This window comes from Arachis hypogaea, chromosome 8 (assembly GCF_003086295.3).
Source record: "Arachis hypogaea cultivar Tifrunner chromosome 8, arahy.Tifrunner.gnm2.J5K5, whole genome shotgun sequence".
Lineage (NCBI taxonomy): Eukaryota > Viridiplantae > Streptophyta > Magnoliopsida > Fabales > Fabaceae > Arachis > Arachis hypogaea.
This window is the reverse complement of record NC_092043.1, coordinates 39,639,087-39,650,686: the sequence shown is the minus strand read 5'-3', so window position 1 is coordinate 39,650,686 and position 11,600 is coordinate 39,639,087. Positions and strand designations below refer to the sequence as shown.

Here is an 11,600-nt window from a genome sequence, read left to right as displayed (position 1 = left end):
ACCAAGGGTCTAAATTCAATTTTCAATTTTAATTTTTAGGTTTAATTACTCCAAAATTTTATATAATTTTACTAAATTTTTAATTACATCTTTACATTTTAAAAGTTTATAAAAACTTTTAGATCCCTAGTTAATATTAAAAGTTGCTTATATTTACATCAACAATGTTAAAAAAACATAATCCAAAATTATTTTATTTAATTTAACGTTTATAATTTTAGGTATATAATATCTATAATTAACCACTTATTACATCTAATATTATTTAATGATTTCAATAATAATTAAAAAATACAAAATAAGATAAACAATAATTAAAAAAAATATAAGGATAGTAACTTTGAACTATTTTAGACTAATTTTTCATTATTTTTTAAATATTTTTTATTTACATATTCTTAGAATATTTCAGTATTTTTTTAGGTAGAATATTCTTTCTTTTTTCATAAAGGCGCACCCACTCAAATTGAATAACTTTATACAACTCTTCTAACTATGCAATTGCACTGTAACGTAAAAACATTAAAGGAATCAAAATTTGCCACACTGTAAGCTCATCAAACTAATAGACTTTCATCTATAGATATAAGTATTACACTCCATAATTGATGTAAATATAATTTATTTTTTATTTTAAAAAGACAATATATTGCGATATGTTGACATCCCATAATAATACAAAAAAGAAATTTTAAAGAGTAACAAACAAAAAGATAAAATAACAATAAAGATATTAATTAATACAATATGTGAAGCCCATTTAAATAAATTATTAATGTATGAAATTGTATTTAAAACTACTGAATTAAAACTATTTTTTTAATATATAAAGCAATTTATTAGAATCCATGTTTTTTAGTTTTAGTTTTGTTTAAAATAAAAAAGTGTCTAACTTTTTTTTCAAGATCGCTCATGTATATACAAAATGCCATACATAAAAATAAACTTATTATAATTTTTGAAAATTTATCTTGTACTAACTATTGCATAGAGTCAACAATCTAGAGCTCAAATGACATAGTTTCTCAATCTGATTTAGAAGTTGCAAATTCGAGTTTTTCCATCTTTAATAGAAAAAAATAACTATTGCATCAACAAAAGAAACAATAGACATAATATGCTTGAGAGATAGAATAAATACTTATAATTTGAGTTATTTGTTGTAAAGAGAGAATGAATATATTAAAAAAATGTACTCTTTAGTTTAGCTTATTTCATTTATTTAATTTTATAGATTTTGGATTACCTTTTAAGATTTGACCATTGTTAATTGTAAGTAAACTAGTATTTTATATATTAAAATTTGATTTTTTTATATAAATAAATTTAAACTAATACACATATTATAAATTGATAAACTAACTTACCATGTAGGAACGTTTTAAATCATTTAAAATAATTTGGTGTAGTTTTAATTCAATAAATAAAAAGCTAAACCATAATTTTTCTAAGCATATGTAGTATTGATGTATCAGAATTTTATTTAATTAAGAATTAAATTTAGAATTTTTTAATTAATATAAATTATATGTACATAGAAAAATCATTAAATTAATCCTAATGTATTTTATAAATATATGTGATGTTTTACTTATTTTTAATATATTTTAATATATAAATAAATAATTTGCCAATAAATTTTTTGTGTATATAGACGTAACATAATTAATTTAAAATTTAATATTAAATTTTAAATTATAAAAAAATATTTTAAAAATTAATTTTTTTGTATTTGGTTTTTAACTAATAATTATTATTATTTTAAAAATTCTTATATATATAATTATATAATTTTGTTAAGTAAAGATAAGTTTATATGAATTTTATAAGTATGAGTTTTAAATTATAATAATTAAAAAGATAATTTGTGGTAGTGAAAAGGAAAAAAACAAGCGTGACATACCTATTCTATTAATTTTATTAGGGTGTTAGAAAGGTATTTTTTGCTTGTATTGTTATATAGAACAAGGAAGATACATTACAATTTTGAGATAAATTGAAACTCCTAAGTATGCACTATGGATCCATTGATTTTACAGCCATGGTACATGTAATATGTTGCTGGAAACAGCAAAGAAGAAACAGTCCGTATTGATTAGCTATATGTTCCACAGTTTCGCATGGACATAGTTTCTTCCCCTCATATATATAATAATCCATATTAGTTGTCTGATATCGCTCTTCTGCATGCTGGCTTTATGTGGTTACTCATTGAAGCACCAGTGATATGCAACTAATTTTTCTGCGACGAACACTCAGATGCAGTCGACTTCACGTGAAGTTGATAATTGAGAGCTGTTGGATGGAAATTTAGTCAAATTAGTCAAATCATCTAACGGCTCTCAGTTATAAATATGCATGTGACTCGTGTAATAATTGTTGTTTCTGAATAGCAGAATTTTGAAACTGTAATAACTTCATGCTAGAATTTGGCTGAATTTGATTATCAAAATGAGTTAGTCATATAATATTATCGAAAACTTAAATATGTTAATGTATAATTATATGCCTTTTTTTATTTTTACCTCTCCCCATTATTATGTACAGGAAACTCAAGCCTAATGAATCCATTGGAGGAGTGCTGTGTGGCAAACATGGGACATGAATGTGTTGATGTGGAGGACAAAGGAGCAAAACAATATAAAGTGTGTCAAAATCCTAATCTTGCATTCTTCTGGGACATCGTTCACCCGTCACAAAATGTTTGGAACGCCATCTTCACTTTGTTTCAACCTTCTATAGCCCAATTCACTCTACCGTAAAAACTTGGTGTCACATGGAATTCTATTCTGTTTTTGCTTTTAAGTTTAGAATCCTCATCAGCAGCACTGTAAAATCCTAAACTAGAATATGATTTAGTTTCTAATTTATAATAACGTTTAAGAGACAATAAAATTTTAGATATAATAAATATGTAGTTAAGAATATTATGTATATAAAATTATGAATGTCTATATAAAATAACTTTAGCTATCCTTGTCATCACTTTCGTCATATATGGACAATGTGGTTCACAATTGAATAATGTCACACTAATATTAGTTAGTAAAATTCGTTAAGAATTCATATTAAATTTAGGAGGGAAAATAGTAAAGACCATGCTTCACTTAATTATTTTTAAAAAATTACATTATCTGTTCTGCATCTAAATTGAAAGAGAATAGAAATATCAATGAAGTTAATTATGATTTGAAAAGATGATCCTAATTAAAAAGTATTTTTATAACTAAGTCTCTAATCAAGTTCACAAGAAATTACTGTTTTTGATCCATTTTTAATTTTAATTTAATTCATATAAAATTAAATTATGTAAAAATAATACAAATTTTTTATTTTAAAACAATTTTCTTTTGAAAAAAACAACATTATAACGAAATAATACAAAAATTTTGGAAGAGAAAGAGGAAAAGGAAAAACAAATATGATATGAAAATGAAATACAGAAAGAGGGAAAAGCTTGAAACAGGAAATTTAATTAGAAATGTAGTTGAAAAAAATATTTGTTCAACTAACACTATTGATTGAGTAAAATCCCCCAGATCAAATGTCTTAGGTCAAATTCTTTAAGACCAATTCAAGTGAAGAAAACAAAGGAAATAAAATTAAAAAATGGATCTCTCCAATTCGTTCATCTTATTTGATTTTCCTATAAACATGATATTCATATAACAAATTGAACCCTACACAAATGGAGTAGCTTCCATGCAGGAATGTATAAAATCTTATATAGATATTTTTTTCCTTTTTCTTTTTTCCCCTTTCATTTTTCCAATATATAATTATCTACATGACATTTTTTCTTCTTTCCTTCATAAAATGAGATCAATCTTGACATCTCACTCTTCACTTTTTAACTTGTTCCGCTATGATCTAAAGCAAAAATTTTGTTGTGTTACAACTTACAAGGAATTTGTATACTGGTCTATATGTAGCATATACTTGTTGAACAAGTCTTGTGTTGTATCTTTCTTGCTGAGTGGATGCATAACTCAAACCATCTCCAGAATCTTGACATTCCCAGTCGAATTCGCGGCGAGTAAGGTGGAGGACTGGCCGCGCCAACATACCGAAGAGACAAACTGTGTGGCATCTTCGACTTCATGGCCAGAAAGGGGGTCGGTGTTCTGAAACTTGAATGATAATGCTGGCATGGGAAAGGCCTTGTGGTATATGAACACCTAAGTCAACACACAAGATTTAATTTCAGTAGTACCGCATAAACCAATACGAAAGAGAAATGTTTTGTGTACTTATTATGTTAGTCGAGAGGTGAAAATACAGGTACAGTCGACTTCACGTGAAGTTGATACTTGAGAGCCGTTAGATGAAAATTTAGTCAAATCAGTCAAATTATCTAACGACTCTCAGGTATCAACTTTACGTGAAGTCGACTGCACTTGAGTTTCCACCTAATCGAGAACTGTTGACTTGGTTAATACGAAAAGGGATTGAAAAGGACATATGGAATACCTCATTTGTCTCTGAACCGGTGGCTATATAACCGTCGGAAACTGATAACCCCACAAAGTTCTGCAACAAGGAAAGATACTTCAGCAAGATAACATATGAACTGAGGGAATAAAGTTAGTCTTATCAATGAACATACCTTAACATTCATATGACCGGTGAATGATTGAACAGGCGAGTCGATGACTCGAGACGCGCATGTAGACAAATCCCAAAGCTTAAGTGTGTTATCCGTGGATGCAGAGGCAAGAGTCACATTGTCTACAAACTTGATGTAGCTCACAGTCTTACTATGTCCAATCAATGTACAAAGCGGCACTTTCAAGTTGCGAAGATCATAGTAGTATATCCGGTGATCTGCCGAACCAAATGCGAGGAAGCGAGCTGAATCCAGAGGGAACTGAACGCAGCACACATTTGCCTTCGTCTTGATGGTACCGATACTAACTCCCTGCAGTAACAACAAAGGTGAGAGAAACAACTCATCATACACCCAGCATTAAATAATAAAACATGCAATAGATGATTGCAGTACGTTTAGTTTTCAAAGCTGACATTCCACCAAGTGCAAGAATGGAATTGCCTGATTGATACTCCATAGCTTGACAGAACCGTCATCGCTCCCACTTGCCAACATTGTCGGGTCTGCTGATGAGAAATCGATCGACCACACCCGCCGCTCATGCTCCCGCATTTCGGACAGTACTTGACTTCTTGTCACATCCCATAACTGAATAAGACAACAAATTCAAATATCGTTACATAAGGTATGAAATAGTGAGGGGAGTGATTATAATCATACATTATACAACATGATACGAAGGGAAGTCTTGGGGCAACAGTCGAGCTGTTTCTGTGTAACCTCAAGGTCACGGGTTCAAACCGGAGAAACAACCACTGACATAATTATCAGGTTAGGCTGCGTACATTACACCCTTTGGGTGCGGCCTTTAAAAGTTACTAAAATTTACTCCTCACTTGATCCTCTGAACCATACACGACTAAGCAATTACATTTGAGCTACCTGTACAACCCCTTCGAAGTTACTCGAAGCAATTTGACTTTTGATGTAAGTATTCCAAGATATGCTGCTCAGCTTTGACCTACTAGCCATCTCCACCACCGGATAGTGGATATCACGATCCTCATTTATGATTGCATCACATTCAAACACTTTGATTTTCTTATTCACGCCAGCAGTAGCGAAAAATTCTCCATCACGATCGAAGCTGAGTGAGCATACTAGGTTGGAAGAATGCAAAAGATCTCCTTGCTTAAGGTCAGCCTTAACCTTTAGCTTACTGAAAGATAAGTACTTGCATAAACCCTCAAGGAAAGGATTTATCCAAGCACTTGAACCCTCCCTGCATTGCTCTTTTGATGCTAAGTTGTTGACACAACTTCTTTCAGACACAACAACAGAACCTCTACCATCGTTTGCTAAAGGCAAATGTCTAGCCACTGGTCTCGCCAACGATGGTCGGCAACGTGTTAAGAAGTATGCTGATTCTAGTTTCTTAAAGTTCCTCATCAGCCGTGAGCTTTTCGAAAGATAACTTCCCTGATTTTTGTGATCATCAACTATGTTATCATCATATTCCTCCATGTTTCTAACATGCATCCCTGGTCTAAATCGTTTTCTGGTCCCCGTGCAAGCAGAATCCTCACTATCAACAACAGTCATGGATGGGAAACTTGATGTTGAATGATTATCACACCCTAGTTCGGCTCCGGTAATCTCTTTAAGTCTGCCTTGCTTCTTGGCAACTTCTTCAATATCTGAACACAGAAATGAGATAGTGTGTTGCAACTTCTCAGCTACTTCCCGTTTTCTTTGTTGAATTAACAAAAGGAATTCTAGTAACAAGTCCTGATCCTCTATTCTGTGTCGAAGTTCTATTGCCGCTTCACGTTCTTCCATGTCATCTCTCTGTTCATTGAGGAAATCGCTCTGCAGCAACTCCCTGTCACACAAGAAAACAAATGATTTAAAAATTAACTATGTTGATATTACAGAACTAAACCGATTCTTTGCTATCAAAAAAGTATGTAGCAAAGTATAGTACTTGGTCTTGTGATCCATAAATCTTAACAAAGAACTAGGCAAAAAATGAAGACAGTATGATTTTAGTAAGTAAACATTTTCCCATTGTAGGCAACTTCTTGTCCTGTCAAAATATCATTTCTATTATATCAAATGTTACAATATAGGTAGGGGTGGCAAGCGGGAAAGCCCGCCCCGCCTAACTGCGGGCTGGCGGGCTAAGCCCGCCAAAGCTCCTCTTTTTTTTATTTTATTATTAACTACTAAATAATATATATAATTTCACAACCATATTAATAAATTTAAAATTTCTAAAGGCATAAAAATTGTATTTTTTATATTCATAAACATTAAAGTCTTTGTAATTATAAATATCTAATAAACATAATTATCTACCAAGTTTTCATCCAAAACATAAGTATAAATATTCTCTCCAAAGTAAAATAAACATAATTTAAAATATAATTATAAATATTGTCTCCAGAGAAACATAAACATAATCCAAACTACTCAATTTTTATCTTCGTACTCTTGTAAGTTAGGTTGGGGGAAGTTAGGTTTTGGCCAAAAAATTGTAAAAATACCCCCTCACTAAAAAAACACTAAGCTCGGCGAAAGAAGCCCGCCCCGCCAAAGCTCGCGGTTTAAGCGGTGCGGGTTAGGCGGGATTTTGCTATTTGGTGGTCCCACTTTTCCAGTCCGGCCCGCCTTTTTGGCGGGTTACGCGGGCCGGGCCGGCGGGTTTAGGCCCGTTTGCACCCCTAAATATAGGTTTCGGCAAATGTTTTAATAATTATACTTCACCCAGAACAAAAACATAAATATCAGATACAGAGTTTCTTAACATAGCTAATATAATCCAACAAAGCAACACTATGCAAAATTTATTACATGAATCTGAGACTAATATCATATATTAAATACTGTATCAATCTGATTAGTCTATCAAACAGTTAGTTCATAACAGCCTCGGAAACCAGGGGATATGTAGACCAAAAGCCTAGCTTAAATAATCTAATAGCCAAAATGTAAAATAATATATTATATATACTTGAAAGTAAACATGCCTCTAAAGTACTAGATAATTGAGACATTTCACAAACATGTTGGATATTGATAATGTATGAGCCGTACGATGAAGATAAATTACCCCAATGTTGGACGACTGCTAGGCTCAGGATGTAGTAACAGTAAGCAAAAGGAGGCTTCTTTAGGCCACTTTAGAAGTAACTGCGGAGGAAGAACTCTGTGTCGAAGGCTAGACATGGTTCTACTCTTCTCTTCTCTTGAGCTCAGTGGACAGAATAGCTGGTCAAAATTCGGAAAATCAAGTGAGAATACATAAAAAATAAAGTTGTATAAAGTTAGCAAAATAATAATAATAAAAAGTTATACAATTTGTTATGAACCTCAAAAAGGAGAACCCCCAAGCGGTAAACATCTGAAGCACAGGAACTAGGACTGCCCGAAGCCTCTTCGGGACTAGTATACCAACTCATCTCCATCAATAGTATCTGTTTCATTGGAAATGATTGCTTCTTTCCTTCTACTTCTTCGGCCTTTCTCCTATCCTTCATTTTATTTTCTTCTGTTTCTTCTATTAACGACGCACGAGCTGCATACACTGCACTCGACAGCATGCAACTAGAATCTGACAAAGCAGTTGTTGAGGGTTTGACAGGCACAAAATCTTCACTTCCTAAACTCCGATGATGCATGTCGTGGGGGCAGAGAGACATTGGAGTTTTAACCTCAACACCTTGGCCATTCAATCCATCTCCTAAAGAATCTGATCCAGAATCCGAACAAGATGCAGATTCAATAAATGAGATGTGGTTGAAAGACGACATGACAAAGCAGGAAGGCCTGACATTATGAACTACAACTCCTTGAGAATGTGCTAAGTTAACAATTTCTACTATTTGCCTAAATATGTGCAAACATTCAAAGACATCTACGGATCGATCCGGTTTATCTAACCATTGCCTCAGGCTAATATCACCCCATTCTATAGAGCAAACAAAAGGGTCCGCCCCTACTTCGTCATCACAAAACCCAGAAAACCCACCCAGATTCTTATTGTGATCACCTTGTGCCAAAAGAACCCTGTCCCTTTCCTTCTTTGAGCTCGAATCGTGTGAAGCCTCACCAGATAAGCGATTTCTTTCAGGACAACGATGCCTTTGGTTCCTATCAGAGACTCCGGAACTATTCAACGTCCTCGAGCTATCAGATTTCTGCCAGGCAGAACCTGAAGAACCTTCCATCTTTATCCAGTTAGAGATGCATGTACACCAAGAACAACAACACATCCAACAAAAACAGTAACCCTCAAAATTCTTTTAAACTCTTGCAGCTCCACAACCACCATTTCTCAACTCAATTTCATTTCACCACTCAACATGAAACATCAAACTCTCAGCTTTTCTGCACTTAACAAACAAGATCACAACTTCATGTCAAAGCTAGCAACAAAGAATTTACCAAAATTTCCCAGCATGCAGTTTAATCCCATTTAAATCAAAAGCTTAAAATCTAATGCAAATTCTTTCTAGTAGAGAAAATAATAAAAATTCAGGAAGACCAAACAAAAATAAACTAAACCTTCTACAGAAGTATATCAACTTCAGGAGACAACTCCAACAAAATGGAAAAAAAATTAAAATTAAAAACAAACAAACATGGACCCTCCAAAAAAGTACCAAACTTTATCCAAATTGATCAGAATTATCAACCACCCATTAGAGTAACAAGACAAACAGATAGATACAGCTACCAAAAGGAAGCAGCTAGAGAGAAAGAAGAGAGAGAGAAAGAGAAGTGTACCAGTTTCTCACCATGGAAGAGGATCTTCTGTTTCAGCTTAGGCCAACCTCAGAACAGAACCACACAAACAAAAAAAGTTTCGAGTTCCATAGAGACCCACACACATTGGTTCTGGTTCTCCACAGCCTCATAAATTCTAACCAATTTTTTATTTTGTCGAAATATATCAAAATTGAAAAACATAAAAAAGCAACCCAATTAAAAAAAAATCTCAAAGAAGAGTACAAAACAAATAACACCACACCCACATATTAGCCAAAACAAATAATTAAAAAGAAAAAAAAATGCACAACTTTTTAATTAAAAACTAAACAAATTACGTCAAAATTCAAACAAAGCACAGTTTCAACATTTTTTTATACTTAGCCATAGTTTCTAAAGTTTCAACTTTCTGTATCTTATTTGGTTACTGTGTTATGTTATCTTCATGTTGTTCTAAACAAGGACGTGGCACAACCTTAGCCTCAACGAGGAAGAAAGAGAAGAGAGAGAATATAGTAAAATTAATAACTTGTGGGGCCATATTTGGCATTTTAAAAAGATTAATACCATCCATGTTGTGATTATTAAATAATAATAAAAAAAGGCATGTATTAAAATAATGGGACTCTTTCTTTATTATTATAGATAAAAAGCGTGGCATTTCCTAATGTAGAAAAGTTATATAATTTATGTGACAAAGACTAAGCCAATGTGATTATGGAAGCTAGAATGAGATCTTGTTTGATTATTAATGTAAATTTGGTCTTTGGAGATGGTAAACAACTATATTTAAATATAAGTCTAATTACTTTAATACGATCAGAACCTAAGACTTTCTATTTTGATGATGGGCATGTCCAATGTGGTGATTCAAAATTTTAATTATTAATTTCTTAATCCAGCAACGTCCATGCACGTCTCAGAGAAAAGTGCTTCTTAATTTAAGCAGCAATCATTATTGGTTAATTAGTTACTAGTTTAGAGTGTGTGGCTGTTAATCAATTGGATACCATGTTGAACAAAAACTATTCTATTATTGTTTTTATAGAGTACAAATTTTTATTTATTATTATTTAATAATTATCTTTTTATTATTATGCCTTTTCTAAATTATTTTATGATAAATTATTACACTTTGAATAATTGGAGGAAATATCTCTGTAAAGCTTTAAGCTATACCAATGTATGAACTATGAAGATGATTAGGATATTTGGGATTTTCTTCCGTTTTTTTTCTCACTCATGTTTTGCTCTCTTTTTTTATTACTATCATATTAATTATTATTTTAAACATTTATTTTTTTAAATTATAACATAAATTAAAAATGTATGAATATGTATGTCAGAAAAGTTTTAATAATAATAATAATAATAGATGAAAATTAAATTAAGTATTAGAAAGACACTAGGAAAGGTTAAGTAACAAAATATTAGATAGTATGTATAAAATTTTAGGTTTAAATTTCATTATTGTTAGTATTAAGAAAAAAGGATCACTATTATAATTTAATTAACTTAATTTCAATACTCTGTTTCTTTATTAATTAAGAGCTTTTTACCTTGAGTATATAGTAACTACATTAAAAAAAACCCATAAACTTTTAGAAATATCAAATTTTCATATTTAGAATTGCACACCAAGAATTTTCTTTCTTTATTATTATTTTTTTTACAATTAGTAGAAAAAGAGGTCCATATTGTGATTTGGACCCCAAATTTGGAATTGATGAGAAGTATTATGATTTTTATTGCAATAGTGATTTTGGCAACAAATCTATGTAAGTTCTAATAAATGCATCTGCTTGTTGTGTTTGGTTTGTTTGTTTTGTTTTGTTCATTTGTGGACACTTCCTCCCACTCCAAATATTGGGAGGACTTTAGGGTCGGTTGGTAGGACCTCAAACAATCACCCTTCCCTCATATACATATATAAATCAATTTAAATATAAAAATATATATATTATATAATAACAAAATCTCATCAAAATTATCTTCCCACAAGTGTGGCTGCTATTTCTCTGCGTTTTCATGTGCTTTTTCCTTGCAAGCTTCTACTTTGTTGGGAGAAGAATGATCACAAACAGACTGGTGGGGATTATATATCCTCAAGGATCTAGAAGTTACTAGAAGGCTGGCGATATTAAGTGTTATACCTTATTTATGTATAAGCATTTATTAATATGTAATCACTTATTCATTTTTTGTTTTTTTTAATAGATAACACATTATAACAGTAAAATACTAAAATGTACAGAATTAAATTTCTAATTAAAAGAACACA

General features: G+C 31.6%; 1 protein-coding gene across 8 annotated transcripts; it reads right to left on the bottom strand.

Annotated features, from left to right (window-relative positions):
- Positions 1-3,597: 3,597 nt before the first annotated feature.
- LOC112707413 (protein SPA1-RELATED 3) lies at positions 3,598-10,038 on the bottom strand. Of its 8 annotated transcripts, none has more exons than XR_011864836.1 (8): positions 9,349-10,038; positions 7,921-8,938; positions 7,662-7,819; positions 5,492-6,431; positions 5,003-5,197; positions 4,607-4,918; positions 4,471-4,530; positions 3,598-4,178 (listed from the first exon to the last, which is right to left on the bottom strand). XR_011864836.1 is itself a non-coding variant. In XM_025759145.3 (8 exons), the coding sequence occupies exons 2-8, from the start codon at positions 8,821-8,823 to the stop codon at positions 3,990-3,992; spliced, it is 2,709 nt and encodes a 902-aa protein (XP_025614930.1). In that variant the 5' UTR covers positions 8,824-8,938; positions 9,349-10,038; the 3' UTR covers positions 3,598-3,989. The 8 variants fall into 8 exon arrangements, 4 of the variants coding, with proteins under 4 accessions (XP_025614930.1, XP_025614929.1, XP_025614931.1 ...); XR_011864835.1 differs by having other exon boundaries at positions 9,338-9,867; XR_011864837.1 differs by having other exon boundaries at positions 7,921-8,943; positions 9,338-9,729.
- Positions 10,039-11,600: the final 1,562 nt, after the last annotated feature.